Below are 20,257 nucleotides of genomic sequence, written 5' to 3'. Positions count from 1 at the left end.
TTAGGTTTTTAGAAAATCTTCAAGCTTTGCTGAAAACTAAAAGCTCTCCAATGCTAAGGTGTCCCACATAGCAACCATTATGCAGGTATATAGTGCCTCTGAATTTTGACCATTCAATGAAGGACCAGGTGCGCAGGCTAGGAGTCATTTTGGACTCACAGCTGTCCATGGAGGTGCAGGTCAATTCTGTGTCCAGGGCAGCTGTCTCCTAGCTCCATCTGGTACGCAGGATGAGACACTCCCTGCCCGCAGACTGTCTCGCCACAGTGGTGCATGCTCTGATTATCTCCCGCTTGGACTACTGCAATGCGGTCTACATGGGGCTACCTTTGAAGGTGACCGGAAACTACAACTAATCCAGAATGCGGCAGCTAGACTGGTGACTGGAGGTGGCCACCAACACCACATAACACCGGTCCTGGCTTCCAGGACATTTCCAAGCACAATTCAAAGTGTTGCTGCTGACCTTGAAAGCCCTAAATGGCCTCAGCCCAGTATACCTGAAGGAGCGTCTCCACCCCCATCGTTCAGCCCAGCTCCAAGGGCCTTCTGGCAGTTCCCTCCCTGCGAGAAGTGAGGTTACAGGGTACCAGGCAGAGGGCCTTCTTGGTGGTGGTGCCCCTGTGGAACGCTCTCCCATCAGATTTCAAAGAGATAAACAACTACCTGACATTTAGAAGACATCTGAAGGCAGCCCTGTTTAGGGAAGTTTTTAATGTGTGACTTTTTAATGTATTTTTAATCTTTGTTGGAAGCTGCCCAGAGTGGCTGGAGAAACCCAGCCAGATGGGCAGGGTACAAATAAATTATTATTATTACTATTATTACTATTACTATTCATGGGACCCATAGCTGACAGCGCAGTGTAGTGGTTAGAGTAGCTCTGAGGAGACCTGGGTTCACACCCTACTTGGCCTGAATTCTCTCATTGCGGGTGACCTTGTAGGCACCATCTCCCAGCCTTTCCTACCTCGCAAAATTATTGAACCAATAAAATGAGATGGAAAACAAACAGGTCTGCTGTTACACAGAGGAAAACAGAGAGTAATAATGAATGAAATGAATAGAGTACTGGCCTCTGCTCCTCCACTATCTAGCCCCGTTTAAAGCCATCTCAAAAACTAACCAACGCTGCATTTTGTGAATGCCACAAAATAAACTCTTTCATATATATTTTTTTGTTCTAAATCTCACACACACACCCAAAACCTGTTTCACTGATCCAGAGGCTGTGTCAAACTGTTTTTAAAACTGCGTTTTTAAATTGCTGTAACCCAGCCTGGCACCTTATGGCAAAAGATGGGTAATAAATCAAAATAACCACTGCAACATAAATGTCTTTCTGCCTCCCACTTATGAGAATGTGCCTGGGCTTGCTCTGAAATCAGAATATCCAACAGATATGCCCAGCTTTCTCTAGGCAGGAAGGCTCTAATAAGTGGGGAAACTGCACCTGTTGAATTTTTGCCTGCAGAGCAGCTGCTAAAGGCATACAAACCCTTTAGAGAAAAATATGCCCATCTGAGTTATTAGCATTTAGCATTGTAGCAGAGCTTTACCAACTCTGCCCCAGTTGTTTTGGACTCAGTGATGGAAATTGTAGTCTGAAACATCTGGAGGCAACCAGTTGGCAAAGACAAACCTGTCCTAAACCAGCAACAAAACCAAGTTCTCACAAATCTAGCTGAGATTCCTGCATTGCAGGGGGTTGGACTAGATGACCCTTGGGTTCCCTTCCAAGTCTACAATTCAATGATTACAGAGTAGTCTCTGCTGCCACCTGGTGGTGTTCTGGCTAAAGGACGTTGAGAGCTGACTTCCACATAACTCTACACAACAAAGCATTTTCTCTGCTATTTTGCATGCACAAGACTCTGTGGCCCTTATTCCCAAATTTGGGAAATAAAATCATATATGGGACAGCAAAGGATATAATAGATTCTTAGAGAACAGTAATATATTGTAACCAGAATAGAAGTCTAAAAGGGGAAGTAAACGTACTTTTAGTATTTTCATTATTGTAATAGTTATTATTATTTCTCATCGGTAGAAGGTAATGTTAATTTAGGCTTCTTTGTTTTGCTTTCTGTATGTGGGGCTACCTTTGAAGGTGACCCGGGAACTACAACAAATCCAGAATGCGGCAGCTAGACTGGTGACTGGAGGCGGCCGCCGAGACCATATAACACCGGTCTTGAAAGACCTACATTGGCTCCCAGTACGTTTCCGAGCACAATTCAAAGTGTTGGTGCTGACCTTGAAAGCCCTAAATGGCCTCAGTCCAGTAAACCTGAAGAAGCGTCTCTACCCCTGGACACTAGGGTCCATCTCTGAGGGCCTTCTGGCGGTTCCCTCCCTGCAAGAAGCAAAGCTACAGGGAACCAGGCAGAGGGCCTTCTCGGTAGTGGCGCCTGCCCTGTGGAACACCCTCCCACCAGATGTCAAGGAAATAAACAACTATCTGACATTTAGAAGACATCTCAAGGCAGCCCTGTTCAGGGACATTTTAATGTATTTTTAATTTTTGTTGGAAGCCTCCCAGAGTGGCTAGGGAAACCCAGCCGGATGGGCAGGGTACAAATAAAAAAATTATAATAATATTATTATTATTTGATTTGAAAAGCAGACCACCACACTTCTTGTTTCCCAAGCGCTGCAGGGGGTTGGGCTAGATGACCCTTTGGGTCCCTTCCAAGCTGAGAAAAGTACCAGTGGCTGATTCCTGTCGCTGAAGCTGCGGTTAAAGTACCAGGAGCAAGCCAGGGAAGATGTTCGAAATTCCTCTGCAACCTTAGCTGCCCTTGCACTTGTGAAAAATCCCGCTTTCCTGGCCTCTGTCCCCTATTCTCGCACGCTTTTTGGGCCCCCAGACGCACAAACAGCCACTTCCTGGCTCTTTCCCCCCAGTTTCCTCTTAGCTGGCCAGCTCCCATCCCGTTGCTAGGCGCCTGCTAAGATGCTCCGGTTGCCTAGCAACCCTGCTGTTGCGGTTGCTGGGCATCGGAAGAACTACCGCTCCCAGGGTGCTTTGGGGTTTGCCACACCCGAGATGGGGGGGTGCTGATGTTGCCATGGTCACGAAGGCAAACAATATGGCTGCGCCCAGCCCTGCAGGGCAGAAGGGAGCTGGTGGAGAAGCTCTGAGCCTGGTCCAGGGGGGCACCTAGAGGCTGCCAAGGATACAGGGGAGACGGGCACCAGCATGGCCAACGGGGAGCTGGATGAGGAGAGCCTGAACGACCTGTACAGTTGGGTCGATGCCATCCCTCTTTCGCGCCCCAAGAGGAACATCGCCCGCGACTTCAGCGATGGAGGTTTGGGGCGGCCAATTTTGTGTGTGTCCTGGCACTTGTATATGTGTGTTTCACAGTGGATTATAGAATCATAGCATCCGGGGCCTTGGGCTTGGGCCGATGCCAGCAGCTGCTGCAAAAGTCATGCACTTAATAATAATAATAATAATAATAATAATAATAATAATAATTTATTCCTATCCTGTCCATTGGGCCGATGCCAGCAGCTGCTGCAAAAGTCATGCAGACTCAATAATAATAATAATAATAATAATAATAATAATAATAATAATAATAATAATTTCTACCCCGTCCATCTGGTTAGGTTTCCCCAGCCACTCTGGGCAGCTTTCAACAGAGTATTAAAAACAGGATAAAACTTCAAACATTCAAAACTTCCCTAAACAGGGCTGCTGCCTTTGGATGTCTTCTAAAAGAGTCCCTATTTTCCAGGGACAGTCCTGGATTTACAGAAGCCGTAATGCCAGTTTCCGATTTGATCCCGGAATGTCCCGCTTCTCCTTAGGACGTCCCTATTTTCACTGCAGAAATGTTGGAGGGTATGTTAGGACATCTCTGTTTCCATCAGGAAAACGTTGGAGGGTTTGGGGTTATGTGACCCTTGAGACATAGTTGAGTAACTATACAACCTTTAGAAGGCATCTGAAGGCAGCCCTGCATACGGAAGATTTTTTTAATGTGCAATGTTTTATTATGTTTTTATATACATTGGAAGCTGCCCTGAGTGACTGGGGCAACCCAGTCAGATGGGCGGGACATAAATAATAAAATTATTATTATTACTATTACTATTACTATTATTATTATTATTATTATTATTATTGAATAGGATGGCCCTATTTTTGTTGGAGAAATGTTGGAAGGTATGAGTCATAATAATAATAATAATAATAATAATAATAATAACAATAATAATAACAATAATAACAATAATAACAATAATAACAACAATATATTTATTTCCCCACCCCTCTGGCTGGCTTTCCCCAGCCACTCTGGGCAGCTCCCAACATAATATTAAAACACGATAAACATCGAACATAAGGAGAGGCTGCTGAGATGTGGGGCCATGTGGGGCTCTTAAAGTCAGATCAACCCTGAGTTATGCACGCACTGTACTGAGGCAGACTAGGAGACTGCAATTAATCCAGAATGCGGCAGCTAGACTGGTGACTGGGAGCGGCCGCCGAGACCACATAACACTGGTCTTGAAAGACCTACACTGGCTCCCAGTATGTTTCCGAGCACAATTCAAAGTGTTGGTGCTGACCTTCAAAGCCCTAAACGGCCTCGGTCCAGTATACCTGAAGGAGTGTCTCCACCCCCATCGTCCAGCCCGGGCACTGAGGTCCAGCGCCGAGGGCCTTCTGGCGGTTCCCTCACTGCAAGAAGCCAAGTTACAGGGAACCAGGCAGAGGGCCTTCTTGGTGGTGGCACCCGCCCTGTGGAACGCCCTCCCACCAGATGTCAAAGAGAACAACAACTACCAGACTTTTAGAAGACATCTTAAGGCAGCCCTGTTTAGGGAAGCTTTTAATGTTTGATGCATTACTGTATTTTAATATTTTGTTGAAAGCCACCCAGAGTGGCTGGGGAAGCCCAGCCAGATGGGCGGGGTATAAATAATAAATTATTATTATTATTATTTAGGTTTCATTTGGTAGGTTCTGCTCTGGTTGGAGACATGTCGGGTCACCATAGATGAAGTTTGTAGGAAAAGCCAGGGATGGGGTGGGCTTTGGGAGGGTGGGGGTCATCAGCTGATTCTGCTCCTACTTCTCCCTTTGATTTCCCATGCAGTTTTGGTGGCCGAAGTGGTGAAGTTTTACTTCCCCAAAATAGTGGAAATGCACAACTACGCTCCGGCTAATTCTACGCAGCAGAAGCTCTCCAACTGGGGACACCTGAACAGGTCAGTGACGTCCCTGAGATATGCCCTGAATTTAATAACCACTGCTGCCGGCTGAGATATGGGACGTGTCAAATGGGAACATTGAATGTTAAACGCTGCTTGTTTTGCTTGGTGATGTCCTCGTCTTCTTTGTGGATTTCGCTGCATTTCGCTGCAAAACGGAGCATAGCTGGCCGCTGAACTTTGAAACACCTTTGGAAATCCATCACAGCCTTTCAGAGTTGCCCATGTACTCCCAGGAGTCAAAAACCTGGGTGCCTTAAGCACTTGGCAATCCCATCCTGATGTGTCCAAGGCATTGCACCCTGTGTTCCAGTGGGGACTTTGGATACGCTAACTTGATTTCATTGCAGCTAATCCAGAATGCGGCAGCTAGACTGCTGACTGGGGGCGGCCGCCGAGATCATATAACACCGGTCCTGAAAGACCTACACTGGCTCCCAGTACGTTTCCGAGCACAATTCAAAGTTTTGGTGCTGACCTTGAAAGCCCTAAATGGCCTCAGTCCAGTATACCTGAAGGAGCGTCTGCACCCCCATCGTTCTGCCCAGACACTGAGGTCCAGTGCCGAGGGCCTTCTGGCGGTTCCCTCGCTACGAGAAGCCAAGTTACAGGGAACCAGGCAGAGGGCCTTCTCAGTAGTGGCGCCCACCCTGTGGAACGCCCTCCCACCAGATGTCAAAAAGAAAAACAACTAACAAACTTTTAGAAGACATCTGAAGGCAGCCCTCTTTAGGGAAGCTTTTAATGTTTAATAGGTTATTGTAGTGTTCTGTTGGAGGCCGCCCAGAGTGGCTGGGGAGGCCCAGCCAGATGGGCGGGGTGTAAATAATCAATTATTATAATATTATTATTGCCTTTCTTCTTCTGCAGGAAAGTGCTGAGCAAGCTTAACTTCTCTATCCCAGAGGACATGGTCCGGAAGATTGCCCAGTGCACTCCTGGGATGGTAGAGCTGGTGCTGATTCCCCTGCGGCAGAAAATCGAGGAAAAACAGAAACAGGCCAAGATGTCTAGCTCCTATCAGGTTAGCAGAGCCTGGAAGGAAGGAGGGATGGAAGGCAGTAAGCCCTGGCCTGTTGCATCTTGCACTGTTACAGCATTTCCGTTCACCTGCAACCTTGCAAGCAGTCCATGCAACAGGAAACTATTGTGCCCATTTTACAGATTACAGAACTGAGGCTGAGAGACAGCAGTTTGCCCCAGAGCGCCAACAACTCCTTGCTAATGGCCCAGCCAAGTCCAAACCACTGCCTCCCAGATCCATGTGGAACCATCAAGCCTGCGGGCTGCAAATGTGGCTTCTTGTTGCGCCGTAATCACTACTGCTCATACTCTGTGCTCTTGCATAGAGCTCATTCATTTCAATGGGACTTCCACAGGAGAACTTCCCTTGTCCGCTGGCGTTTTTTGGTCATTGCACCACAGTTTATTTTGCATGTGGGGACAAAGCCATCAGGTTTATGCCACAGAGTATAAATAAAGTGGGACAGCCCCTATCAGCAAAGCAAGAAACGGGCCAGTCCGCTTGCTATTTTATAGGAGAGCAGCAGAGGGTGCTCTCCCCCAGCTCAGCAAACTGCTTGTTTCAGGCACTGGGAAGACGGTGTCACGATTAAGGCTGCAACTAACCGCATGCATTGTTTCTGAAAGACGTTTTCTTAGCATGTTCTTCTGAAATGTTTCTTGCTGTGCTGCAATGCCCAGATCTCTGGAAAGTGAGATAAATCGATGGGGGTGAAGTTAGATCTGGCCAAAGCAGCAGCTGGCTGCTCTTTGGTTTACTGCTGAATGAGAAAAAAATGAATTGGAGTTTGTTCTGATTCAGCAATAAGCAGAGGGGTTTTTCCCCTGGGAAATCAGCGGGGCAAACGGAAAACCTCTTAGACGTGTGTTTCCTAGGCAAGCCCCTTTTCACGCCTTCCTCCCTTCTGCTTCCTTCCAGGGCCATCCTCCAACCGCTGTGGGCTCCTGCAGTCTTTGCTCCTTTCCGTCTCCATTGCCCCAGGTCTCAGCCTTTTTCCTCTTCAGCATACGCCCCTCCTCGAAGGTCCCCTCTCTCGCTCACCGTCTTTCCCCCTCTGCTTATCTGATTCACAGGCTCCAGGCTGGGGGGCGCTTGGGATTGCCAGTTGAGTTGCCCTTTGCTTGAAGGCTTGTCCCTCCTCCAGCAAAAGGGTTGCCCGCTATTGCAAAATGCCACATCCTTAAGTTAAAGGTAAAGGGACCCCTGACTGTTAGGTCCAGTTGTGGCCGACTCTGGGGTTGCGGCGCTCATCTCACTTTATTGGCCAAGGGAGCCGGCGTACAGCTTCCGGGTCATGTGGCCAGCATGACTAAGCCGCTTCTGGCGAACCAGAGCAGCGCACGGAAATGCCGTTTAACTTCCCGCTGGAGCGGTACCTATTTATCTACTTGCACTTTGACGTGCTTTCGAACTGCTAGGTTGGCAGGAGCAGGGACTGAGCAACGGGAGCTCACCCTGTCGCGGGGATTCAAACCGCCGACCTTCTGATTGGCAAGTCCTAGGCTCTGTGGCTTAACCCACAGCACCACCCGTGTCCCTGCCACATCCTTACACCGATGAAATTCATAGAATCGTAGAACTGCAGAGCTGGAAGGGACACCAGGGGTCATCTAATCCAACCCCCTCTTGCAATGCAGGAATCTCAGCTCAAGCATCCTGGCAGATGGCCATCCAAACTTTGCTTAAAATTCTCCACGGAAGGAAAGTCCAGCACCTCCTGAGAGAGACCGTTCCACTGTCAAACATTTCTCCAATGAAAATAGAGATCTCCTATTTAACTTATTTAATACTAAACTATTACTATTATCAGAGCTAGAAGCTACAACATTTCTCCAACAAAAATGGGAACATCCTATTCTATAATAATAATAATAATAATAATAATAATAATAATAAATTTTATTTATACCCCGCCCTCCCTGGCCAGAGCCGAGCTCAGGGTAGCTAACACCAGTACAATTACAGTAAAAACATAATGGGGGGGGGACCCAATTTAAAATACAGGTTAAAATGCAATTTTAAAGGCAGCCTCATTTTAAAAGTAGCCCATAGATCAAAACCGTAAGGGGAGGGAAACATAAGGGCCAGTCCGAGTCCAAACCAAAGGCCAGGCGGAACAGTTCTGTCTTGCAGGCCCTGCGGAAAGATGTCAAGTCCCACAGGGCCCTGGTCTCTTGTGACAGAGCGTTCCACCACGTTGGGCCCAGTGCTGAAAAGGCCCTGGCCCTAGTTGAGACCAATCTAACCACCTTGCGACTTGGGACCTCCAAAATGTTGTCATTTGTGGACCTTAAGGTCCTCCGTGGGGCATTCTAGGAAAGGCGGTCCCGTAGGTCTTATTATCTTATTACTGTATTTATATCCCGCCCATCTGACTGAGTTGCCCCAGCCACTCTGGGTGTCTTCTAAAATATTTTAAACAATAATAAAACACCAATCACTGAAAGCTTCCCTGTACAGAACTTTCTTCAGATGTCTTCGGATGTGTAGTTACTTATTTCCTTGGCTTCAAGGGGGTCACATAACTCCGTACCCTCCAACGTTTCTCCAATGAAAATAGGGATGTCCTAAAGAAAAGCGGGACATTTCGGGATCAAATCGGAAACCGGGACGGCTTCTGTAAATCTGGGACTGTCCCTGGAAAATAGGGAGATTTGGAGGGTCTGAGGCGTCACAGAGCTTGCTGGGAATGTAAAGGATTCTGGCAAGAATAAGAAGAGACTGTAACTCTCCTTCTCACCTGCGGTGAATATGCAAAAAAAGCAGATCTGCGTCGAGAGGCCAGTGCACTTATTCTTCCATGGCATGAGCTGGGCTGCAAAATCTCTTTTTTTGGATAGATTCCAGGAAGGGAGCCAGGCCAGGGCTCTTTCATGCCAGCCTGATGCATCCAGGACTGTCGCAGAGAATATGAATGGCCGCTGTCCGAAAGCTCGAGCTGTTTGATCTGCCACAGCCCATTCACAAATGACAGCCGGCGTTTGTGGAGTAATGGGTGGGCCGTGCGCACCAAAACACTGCACTTGCGCTCTGTACAGCATGTGCGGCTGTCAGACGAGAGAAGGAGCCAGCAATCCTACGTGCGGCCCGTTTGTGGGACTCAACGGAACAGGCATAGGCCAGCGCTGCAACTTGGTTAATGCAGAGCAGGGCGGCCTGGCTTGACCCACCCTGTCCAGCATCTAGAAAGAAGCCAGGGAATTTCCACCCAGGGCGGGGGCAGGGACGGCATCCAGGAAACCCCCTTGCAGGGCAGGATTGCACTAACCCTTCCCCACTGCCTGCTCTTCCTCCCTGCCCCACAACTGCTATTCAGTGGTAACTGCCTCTGAACCTGGAGGTTCTACCTAGCAGTCATGGAGAATAGTCATTTATCTGCCTCTCCTCAGTGCATCTGTCTCTAGTCCTCCACGGCTGCCCTTTCTTTCTTTGCTTCAGGCAGAGTTAGGGTTGCCATATTTTGAAGAGCACAAAAGGGTACGCTATGATGACTCATTTTAAATACCCCTACTATACGTAGGGGACACGGGTGGCGCTGTGGGTTAAACCACAGAGCCTAGGACTTGCCGATCAGAAGGTTGGCGGTTTGAATCCCTGCGACGGGGTGAGCTCCCGTTGCTTGGTCCCTGCTCCTGCCAACCCAGCAGTTTGAAAGCACCTCAAAGTGCAAGTAGATAAATAGGTACTGCTCCGGCGGGAAGGTAAATGGCATTTCCGTGCGCTGCTCTGGTTCGCCAGAAGCGGCTTAGTCATGCTGGCCACATGACCCAGAAGCTGTACGCCGGCTCCCTCAGCCAATAAAGCGAGATGAGCGCCGCAACCCCAGAGTCGGTCACGACTGGATCTAATGGTCAGGGGTCCCTTTACCTTTATTTATTTATTTATTTATATTATTATTATTCCCCGCCCATCTGACTTGCCCCAGCCCCTCCGGACAGCTTCCAACCGATATAAAAACATAATAAAACATCAAACATTAAAAAGCTTCCCTATCCAGGGCTGCCTTCCAAAGGTTGTACAGTTACTTATCTCCTTGGCTCGGGGGTCACGTAACTCCATACCCTCCAACATTTCTCCGATGAAAATACTTTATACTTTATTGTCACTTGTACAACTTGTATACAGTGAGATTACGTGAGCACCCCCCACTCAGTTCTCTTAGTCTTAATTCCCCTTGTTTACTGACGCACACCCACCAAACCCGAAAGTCAGTTGCCCTGTTGTTATCTTTCCATTCAGCAGCCTAACAGCCCATGGATAGAAGCTATTCTTTACCCTGTTGGCGCGACTAATCATGCTTCTATATCTTCTGCCTGAGGGCAGGAGATCAAGAAAGTGCCGGCCAGGGTGTGAATCATCCCTGAGGATATTTCTCACTTTCCTGAGGGAATGTTCTTCTGCTATTTCATCCAGTGGATTCACGGGACAGCCCATAATATCTTGTGCTGTATTCACCACCCTCTGTAGGCACTTCCTATCAGTTGATGTCAAACCAGCGTACCACACCGTGATGCAGTATGAAAGGACACTTTCTATTGTGGACCGGTAGGAGGAGATCATAGGGACGTTCTAAAGAAAAGTGGGAAATTCTGGGATCAAATCAGAAACCAGGACGGCTTCTGTAAATCCGGGACTGAAAATAGGGATTTCCTCTATTTATTTATTCCTCTATTTATTTGGGAGTCTGGCATTGGGATGGGCTTTGAGGTCTCCTTAGTGCATGGCCGCTCATGGCCTGACCCTGCCAAAGAAAATAATCTCAAAAGCCCGGGAATCCACCAGCTCGCATCCCCTCTTTCTGACAGCTTCTCAGGAGCCCCAGAAACGATTTTGGCGGCTGTTCCTCAACGGGTCTCCAAACAGCTGTGCCTCTTTCCTTTGCGCCCCTCTTTTCTCTGCTGCTGTGGGATTAATCCTGCCCTGCTCAGAGGCTGCTGCGACCCCCATGCTCCTTTGCAAGCTCACACCTGCATGTTACAACTCAAACCAGCATCAGACCAGAAGGTGGGGAGAAGCCAATTTAACTGAATAGCGTTGATGTGGCCAGGAGGGCTTTTCATGGAGGAAGGGAGGAGCGGGACCCTGAGTGCTTGGCCGAGTCAACTTGCTTTTCTTCTCTGGCTCTCTCGACACAGGAGCTGGGAATGCGCTCGACACTGGAGGAGAACAACTACCTGGATACAGGTAGGATCAATATTTTAACTATGCGGACCTTTGTCGGCAAGGTGATGTCTCTGCTTTTTAAGACGCTGTCTAGGTTTGCCATCGCCTTTCTCCCAAGGAGCAGGCGTCTTTTAATTTCGCGGCTGCTGTCACCACCTGCAGTGATCATGGAGCCCAAGAAAGTCAAATCTCTCGCTGCCTCCATTTCTTCCCCTTCTGTTTGCCAGGACGTGATGGGACCAGTGGCCACGATCTTCGTTTTTTTTATGTTGAGCTTCATTAATGACTAAACAACAACAACAAAGGATCAGTGTTGGATCAGGCTAGAACGTCTAGAAGAGCCAGCTGCTGGATCAGACCAAGGAGTAATCTGGTCCAGCATCCTGTTCTCACAGGGGCCGACCAGATGCCTATGGAAAAGCAGCAATCAGGATTCGAACACAAGACCACCTTTGTGGTTCCCAGCAGTTGGTATTCAGAAGCATTGTTGCCTCTGGCTATGGAGACAGAGCCTAACCATCATGGCTGGTAGTGATTGACAGCTGTCCTCCTCCATGATTTTGTCTAACCTTTGAAAGCCATCCAAGTTAGTGGCCATCATTGCCTCCTGTGGCAGGGAGTTCCATAGATTAACTCTGCACTGCATGAAGAAGGGCTTCCTTTTGCCTGTCCTGAACCTTCCAACACCCAGCTTTTAAATGTGTCTGACGGTTATTGGTTTGTTCCTGTCTTATTATGCATTTTGGGTTCTCATTTTGTGTTTTCCTGCCCTGAACCGCCCTGTGATCTTGGGATGAAGGGCAGTATACACATTTTAATAACAACAACTAGAGTTGGAAGGGATCCTCCAGTCTAATGCAGGAACCTTTTGCCCAATGCGGGGCTCGAACCCCCAAACCTGCGGTTAAGAGTCTCCAGCTCCACCAAGTGAGTTACCCCAGTCCTAAGCCCTGGAGGAGACTTGCTGTCAGTCAGTGTAAGCCAGGGGTTGGCAAGGTTTACCGGCCATGGGCTGGATCACTCCCACAGAGATAGTCCGTGGGCCGGACTGGCGCAGCGCGATGCCGAAAATTGCATCTGTGCATGTCTGCGACGCCAAAAATCGCTACTGCGCATGCCCAGACGCCGAAAATCGCACCTGCATAGAAGCAATTTCGGGTGTCTGGGGATGCGTAGATGCGATTTCCGGTATCTACACATGCGTAGACGCAAATTCCACTGCCGCTCAGCAAGTCCCCCCACCGCGCTGCACCGGTTTAGTGCAGTGCGCAGGGGACTTGCCAAGTGGGCGGCTCGGTTCAGGGGCGGCTCGTGGGCCGATAAAACGGTCTTCGTGGGCCACATCCGGTCCATGGGCCGCACGTTGGCGACCCCTGGTGTAAGCCATACTGAGCCAGAGGACCCAGAGGTCTGACTCAGTACAGTGGATGCTCGGGTTGCGAACGTGATCTGTGCGGGATGCACATTTGCAACCCACAGCGTTTGCAACCCGCAGCGGCGCGTCTGCGCATGCGTGGGTTGCAATTTGGCACTTCTGTGCATGCACAAAGTGCAATTTAGCGTTTCTGCACATGCGCACCCGCCGAAACCTGGAAGTAACCCATTCTGATACTTCTGGGTTTCGGCACGTCCGTAACCTGAAAAAATGCAACCTGAAGCGTCTGTAACCTGAGGTATGACTGCTGCACAAAGTGGCAGCCTATCCCCCTAGAGGGATGTTTATGCACATAGCTAAGAGGGTCTATTTGTTATTATAAAATTTTCACATGGCCCCAGGAGGTGCTGCAACCTCACCCTCAAAGGCGCCCTCCTCCATTGTCTCCTGAGCCAGACGGATGCCAACCAGCCATAGCCATTATTTATTATTAAGCCGTGTGTGCATCTTTTTCCTAAATCAGTCACTGGAATGCAGGAAGGAACAGGATCCGTCCGTCAGGGACTGTGCTGAGGAGGGCTGCACTGATGAGCAATGGTGGGAGCTTGCTCCTGACCAGGATCCTGAATCTTCCCAGGAGCAGTGGGGCAGTATAGATTTGGAACCGTGGTTCGCAGAGGGGCATAGTTCAGGAGACAAAAGTTGGGAAGAACTGGGTGGTAAACAGCTAGGAGGAGGAGAACTGGGGGAGAGAGAGAGTTAACAGACTCTGGTTCACTGGAAAGTGTCTAGCTGCTCAGTCCAAGGTTGTCACGGTCCGGTTCACGGGGGATCGAAGTCCCGGCTGGGGACGTCGGGACTGGGGGCAAGATGGCGGGGTGGGAGCAGGAACGGGAGTCCTGAAGCCAGGAGCCAAGAGTCCGAGAGCCGGGAGTCAAGAAGCAAGGAGTCACGAAGCCTGGGGTCCGAAGGTTCAAGAAGCAAGGAGTCAAATGCAGAAAGGCAGGGAATGTTGAATTCTGGTTTCATTGTAGATTGCGGGGCGGGGATTTTGGAGGTCCTATATGCCTCTCATTACAGTCTCTGTTTCACATTTTACAGGCTTCACTTCAAAGCCCAAACCCAACAGTACCCAGGACTCTCCTGGGTTGGAAAGGTAATTAAAAAAAGAGAAAAGAATTACTGGCAGTTAGGGAAACCCTGTCTTGCCAGGGCTGGCAGTACAGCTGCAAGCAAATAATAATAATAATAATAATAATAATAATAATAATAATAATAATAATAGTAGTAGTAGTAGTAATAGTAGTAGTAGTACCCTGCCCATTTGGCTGGGTTCCCCCAGCTACTCTGGTGGCCATCACTGCCTCTTGTGGCAGGGAGTTCCATAGTTTAAGGAGCAGGTCCACCAGGTTGGGCAGCCCGGTGGAAATCCTCTTGGTTCTTTCTCTCACCTGAGCCCTGCGGCAGCCTCAGTGCCGCCCTGTCTGTGTCCTTTGCCAGACTTCCCCAGCATAGCGCCCTCCAGGCATATTTGACCACCGCTCAACTCCCACCCACCCCTCCCCATCTTATCCCCACAAACAGCCCTGTGAGGTAGGCTGAGAGGTGGCGAACGGCCACAGCGAGCTGAGCGGGGATTCGAACCCCGGCCTCCCAGGTCCCCAAAGCCAGGCACTCTAACCACTAGACCACACTGATATTGCCGGACTCGCAGCACTCATCAGCGCCGGCAGCCAGCCAGCCAGGGAGGAGGAGTGGGGAGGTTGTAGTTCACCCACATCTGGGGGCGCCACATTGGCGAGTTCTGCTGCAAACTGGGATAGCTAAATGGAGCCTCCAGGATTAGTGGCAGACTAGCTGAAGACCTCCACCAAATCTGGGCTTTTGCTTTGACCTGGTAAAGTACCTGGCTGCTCTTAAGGTCAAGTAAGTGTGTGTGTGTGTGTGTGTGTGTGTGTGTGTGCGCGCGCACACGCGCGTTTTGGGTAGGAACCCCAGGTTTTTGCACCACTGTGATCTCCAGAACTTTCCCTTGTCTCCAGGGGGCCCAAAGGACATCAGAGCTACACGGTGCCTCTGCAAACGGACGCCAACCTCCGACTCCACTTAGCAGAGAGGGAACAAGCCCTTCTGGCCTCGCAGGAGATGGTGCAGGTGAGAGAGGCGATGAGGGGAAGTTCCTCTTCCCCACCTGAACTTTAGCCCTTCCTCAGCCTCACAGAGCCACGAGGTTGGAAGGGACCCGAAGTGTCAGGTGCCAGCAGACTTAAAGATCCCAGTTCCTATTGCAGCAGAATGGGCATTATGTGGCACTTGCAACAGCGCCCCTTCTGCCTGTTTCTACAGGTGGGCAGGGTTAGTCTGGAGAGACGTGTCTGAGGCTGTTAGCCACACGCACCACCCGAGGAACTCCCTGCCACAGGATGCCGGTTGTGGCTGCCTCAGGGCCCTGGGTCTCTTTCCTCTCCACCAGGAGCTGCTGGGGCTACCCTTCGAAATCTACCTCTCTCTGTCTCTTCCCTGGTCCAGATCCTTCAGATGAAGGTCCGCCGCTTGGAGCATCTCTTGCACCTGAAGAACGTCCGGATCGATGACCTAACCCGCCGCCTGCAGCAGGCGGAGCAGAGGCGGAAGTGAAGGCGCCGTCTCGGGTTCCCCTCTCTGGTGCCCATCAGATGATTTTTTCAGATGGCCAGCCCTTCTCTCTCTCTCTCTCTCTCTCTCTCTCTCTCTCTCTCTTTTCTGCCACCTCTTCCTTTGCGAACAGCTGCTTTCAGGCTCCAGGGAGGCTGAGACGTCAGAGCAACAAAGGCTGGCAGAGGTCCAAAGTCTGGCTGGCGCGGGCAGATGGCCTCGGGATGGGGTCCAGAGGCCAGGGATGGGGTGGAAAAAAAGGAGCCAGCCCAGAGGTGCCAGGCCAGGAGGACGTGCCCTCAATTCTCCCCAACCCTCTTGCTGGTCCACATCTAAGGGGTAGACTGCCCCGGTACAGGGGGCACTGCTACTCAGGGATGAGAGCTCCCTCTTGGACTCTCCAAAACCAGCACTCGCTTGAAAGTTCCCCACTCAGCAACAGTCTAGGAAATGGGCTTGCGGCTTCGCTGTTGCCTTGGACGCCCTGCTTGCCGCCTCCTCACCTGGTGACTAGGTCCAGGCATGCCTCTGTGCCTTGCCCACTCTCTCCCAAGTCCTTGCACTTGCAGGTGGCACTGGAACATCTCAAAGGCTCTGAGGGCTGTGGATGGAGCAACAGGGCGTTCCGCCAGGAGCCTTGAGCTCTGTGACTTTCTGTTGAGGAGAAACTGTAGTTTCAGGGTGCACATGACATCCCTCAGGGGGGATCCTGCTGGTGCATTCCCCCTGGGAAATGTAGTTCTGAGAAGTACAGGCCTTTGTGGGTGACGTGACAATCAGGATCCAATCTCCTTCTGTGGGCCTTCTCTCTCTCCAGCATTGTTTTCAGCTTTGTGGGGCGATAGTTTTGGCTGCTTCTTCTGTCTCTTCACCTCCCTGCTCCCCGTGATGCAGATGTGCAGATGGAAGGGTTCCCCACAGACCCCACTTTTTCTGCAGTGAGGGGCAGGCACCTCGTGCATTAAATAGGGAGTGGGTCACCCCTTGAACCCTGTTGGTGCCTGTGAAAGCTTTTGCACAACTGCACTCTGTGCCTCTGTGGGAAAGGGCATGCAAATCCCATCTGTGAAAGAAAACGGTTGGGGTTGCAAACCGCAGCAGGCAAATGGGGCTCTTGCACAAAAGTGGAATCTGCAGATGCAGCAACGATGCGTCGTGACTTCCGCTTGATAAGTTAGTTGCAGGCCTGTGTTTTGAACATCGGTTCCCCAATCTTATTTTTGTTTTTAAATCCCGTTCTCTTTTTAAGTCAACTTCCTTTTTTTTTTGCCAAAATGAAAGACGGCAGCTTCTGCTGCCCAAAGCCAAGCTTTGCCAACCTGGTGCCCCCCAGATGTTTTGGATGACAGCTGGCGGGTCGGTCGTGGCTCAGAAAGCATAAACCGATGGCTATATTATTTGAAGATTGGTGGGCAAAGGAGACCATCCTTGGCGATAGGAGAAAAGTCATTTGCCTTACCTCCAACCCTCCAAATCTAGACCTATCAGGTGGGAGGTTTTGTGAGAGCTTGGGAACACCACCTGGGGTGTCCTTTTACCTTGCAAGCCCTGTTTTTTCCTCTTGGGTTTTTGTGCTAGATCTTCACATATGCCGGGCCACTAAGGAAGGCTGGGCGTTTGCATCCAATGAATTTCAGTCCAAACAGAACCGAACGTTGTTGCGAGGGCTGCTTTGTTCTATTATTTGGCCCTTGATGGATGCAATTCAGTCTAATCTTGCAGACCTCCAACATTCTCTCTTATTGACCTCAGGATCTGCCCATCATAAAGGGGTGTGCAGAATTTTTTTGCAGCAAGCTTCATTTATGGCATCAACAGATCCTGCACACAGCCTCCAACAGACCTCCGTAAATAATTCTGCGTGGGCTTCACTGCTCAATACTGTGTAAGATTCCAAGCTTGCCACGTGGACTCTTGAGTAGGTTCTCCGTGTTTAGCTCCCATAACGACCTCTCCTTCCGACACAATAGATCTCAGGAACTGCCATGAAGATCTCAGAATCTTCTAGAGGCGCCTGCACCTGTTGCAAGGGAGGGTTGAATTCAGGGGTTGCCAACGCGGTGCTGTTTGACCCCAGCTCCCATCATATGGACCAGTGATCAGGGATGATGGGAGCAGTAGTCCCAAAACGTTTGAAGGGGCACCACATGGTCTAAACCATGGAAGCTGGAGGAGATGTCCCACTTCCTATTGTCCTCAGGCATCTAGTGAGCAATTCACATCATAGCTATTGTTTTCCTTGGTGAAAATGGCGCCTGTGGATTTTCCCCACCAGGCCTTTGTGACTGTTGCAGCCCAGAACACAGAACTTGAAGAGACAAGCCAACCTTCTTCAAAACATGCCATTCCACCGTGGCTGCTGCCCCGGGCTTTCAGAGGCGGACGCCACATTTCCTTATGCCACGCGGAAAAAGGAACGTGGCACAAGGGATGGGGGAAGGCTGGCACCATGCCACGACCCAACTACGATGAAGGCACGCTTGAGCATTTGCTCAGGAGATGCTGTCTAGAGCAGACACAAGACGGGCACCCTTGGCCCAGCTCTGGTGTGAAAATGGTGGCGTGGACGAGCAGACCCTCCCGCCGATGGAGCAGGCGTTCTGATCAGTTGCTTTTAATCAATCACTTTTCGATTATGGTGAAGCTAATGTTGCATCTGGGTAGCGTTGGGTCATCACGGGCCGGGGTTTCTGTACAATCGTGTTGTTTCTTTGCATAGGGGCTTGTCTGAAGATCTTTCAGCATTAAAACAGTTAATCCTTCTCGTTCCTCCTCTCTTTTATTTGGAGCACTCTAGCAGCAGGGAGAGGGCTCCAAAGGACTTTGGAACAGCACTCCCAAGCTAGGGCTCTCTCGATGCTTTAGGCAAATGCAGGGGGAGAATGCTGTCAATGGATACTAGCCACAATGGGCATGTTCTCCCCCCCACTGCCAGAGGTGTCCTGCCTCTGAATGCCTGTTGCTGGGAATCGTAGGCTGGCAAAGCTAAACATACCCAGCTCCTTCAACCGTTCCTCATATGGCTTGGTTACCTGACCCTTGTTTGTCTTGGTGGCCCTCCTCTGCAACACCTTCCAGCTGCTCAACATCCTTCTTAGACTGTGGTGCCCAGAACTGGACACTGGACTCTAGGTGGGGTCTGACCAAGGCCAATAGAGTGGGACTATTACTTCACTGAGCCCTAAACTTCTGTTGATGCAGCCGAGAATAGCATTATAGAATAGAGGGACACGGGTGGTGCTGTGGTCTAAACCACTGAGCCTCTTGGGCTTGCTGATCAGAAGGTTGGCGGTTCAAATCCCCGTGACGGAGAGAGCTCCCGTTGCTCTGTCCCAGCTCCTGCCAACCTAGCAGTTCGAAAGCATGCCAGTGCAAGTAAATAGGTACCGCTGTGGGGGGGAAGGAAAATGGTGTTTCTGTGCGCTCTGGCACTCATCACGGTCCTCCGTGCGCCAATAGCGGCTTAGTCCTGCTGGCCACATGACCCGGAAAGCTGTCTGTGGACAAACGCTGGCTCCTTCAGTCTGAAAGCGAGATGAGCGCCACAACCCCATAGTCACCTTTGACAGGACTTAACTATCCAGGGGTCCTTTACCTTTTACCTAGAATAGCATTAGCTTTTGTTTATTTTTTGCTGTTGCCGCTGCTGCTGCTGCATCATCACACTGTTGACCTATGCTAAGCTCCTGGTCTACTACGACCCCTAGAACAGTTTCACATGTACTACTGGCAAACCAGGTGTCCGCCATCTTATATTTGTGCAGCTGGTTCTTCCTTCCTCAGTGTACAACTTTGCATTTGTCCCTGTTGAAATTCATTTTGTTAGTTTGTTTTTTCCTCAATTTTTTTTATGGATTTTCAACGTTTTCAACATCACATAAACAGATAAAAACATAAAAACACTCAACAAAGCTAACATAGCAATAAACTAAACACATACAAAAAAGATTTGTTCTTCTAGCACCCAACGTCTTCACGTTAATAGGTGACGTCCTCGAATCCCCTCTAACTGAATTTCATTATATCACTTTTATAACAGTTCTCCAAATTCATATTTCTAATAATATTAACTCCTTTCATTTACTAACCTCTTCTCCTTTACTATTATTCTAATCCTTAATACTTACTAACACCTTTTCCTATTCTACCCCTAAGCCTATTTGATATATCCAAGGATTTTCTATTTATCTTATACCACAATATTTAGCTAAATATTCTTTAAATTTCATCCAGTCCTCTTGTGTCGCCTCTTCTTTCTGATCGCGGATTCTTCCAGTCAGGTCGGCCAGCTCCAAAAGTCCATCATCTTCATCTGCCATTCCTCATTTTGTTAGTTTGGTCCCGGTTCTCCAATCTGTTACCGTCATCTTGAACCCCGATTCTGTCTTCTGAGGCATTAGCTATCCCTCTGAGTTTGGTATCATTGTCAGATTTGATGAGCATCCCCTCAATTCCTTTGTCCAAATTATTTATAAAGACGCCGAACACTGGGTCCAGGAGAGAACCCTGCAGCACCCTACTTGTCACTTTCCCCCAGGGTGACGAGGGATCATTATCCTGATTTCTGCCTTCTGCGTGACTGGAGCCTTGTTTCCAGAACCCCAGGTGCCATTTGCTCCCATAGATTGTATCTCATATCATCTCATTTGCTCTGTGTTCCTTGATCTCTGGGGAGGCCCCGTGGCGAAACCCAAGCTCCTGGCTCCCCGTGAAGGGCAAAGAAATCGGGCCCAGCAAAGGAAGCAGGAGACCAAGGCTGTCGATGACTAATGGGACGAAGAAACAAGACCCCTCTCTCAGCTACAGACCATCCATTAGTGAATTATGGATTC

General features: G+C 49.6%; 1 protein-coding gene across 2 annotated transcripts; it reads left to right on the top strand.

Moving 5' to 3' along the window:
• The first annotated feature begins 3,057 nt into the window (after nt 1-3,057).
• Nucleotides 3,058-18,187, top strand: SPEF1 (sperm flagellar 1). 2 transcript variants are annotated; one of them, XM_028744525.2, is made up of 8 exons: nt 3,058-3,314; nt 5,115-5,226; nt 6,100-6,253; nt 7,172-7,234; nt 11,389-11,437; nt 13,893-13,947; nt 14,834-14,945; nt 15,321-18,187. In XM_028744525.2, the coding sequence occupies exons 1-8, from the start codon at nt 3,203-3,205 to the stop codon at nt 15,426-15,428; spliced, it is 765 nt and encodes a 254-aa protein (XP_028600358.1). In that variant the 5' UTR covers nt 3,058-3,202; the 3' UTR covers nt 15,429-18,187. The 2 variants fall into 2 exon arrangements, with proteins under 2 accessions (XP_028600358.1, XP_028600359.1); XM_028744526.2 differs by lacking the exon at nt 7,172-7,234.
• The last annotated feature ends 2,070 nt before the right edge of the window (nt 18,188-20,257 follow it).

Source organism: Podarcis muralis, chromosome 9, assembly GCF_964188315.1.
Source record: "Podarcis muralis chromosome 9, rPodMur119.hap1.1, whole genome shotgun sequence".
NCBI classification, from domain to species: domain Eukaryota; kingdom Metazoa; phylum Chordata; class Lepidosauria; order Squamata; family Lacertidae; genus Podarcis; species Podarcis muralis.
This window is presented reverse-complemented; position numbering and strand designations above follow the sequence as displayed.

What these genes read in the sequence shown, in the direction of transcription:
- SPEF1 (XM_028744525.2), top strand. Translation starts at nt 3,203, where the DNA reads ATGGCCAACGGGGAGCTGGATGAGGAGAGCCTGAACGACCTGTACAGT. An exon ending in CCGCGACTTCAGCGATGGAG is followed by an intron (nt 3,315 to 5,114) that starts GTTTGGGGCGGC and finishes TTTCCCATGCAG; the next exon opens with TTTTGGTGGCCGAAGTGGTG. An exon ending in GAACAACTACCTGGATACAG is followed by an intron (nt 11,438 to 13,892) that starts GTAGGATCAATA and finishes CACATTTTACAG; the next exon opens with GCTTCACTTCAAAGCCCAAA.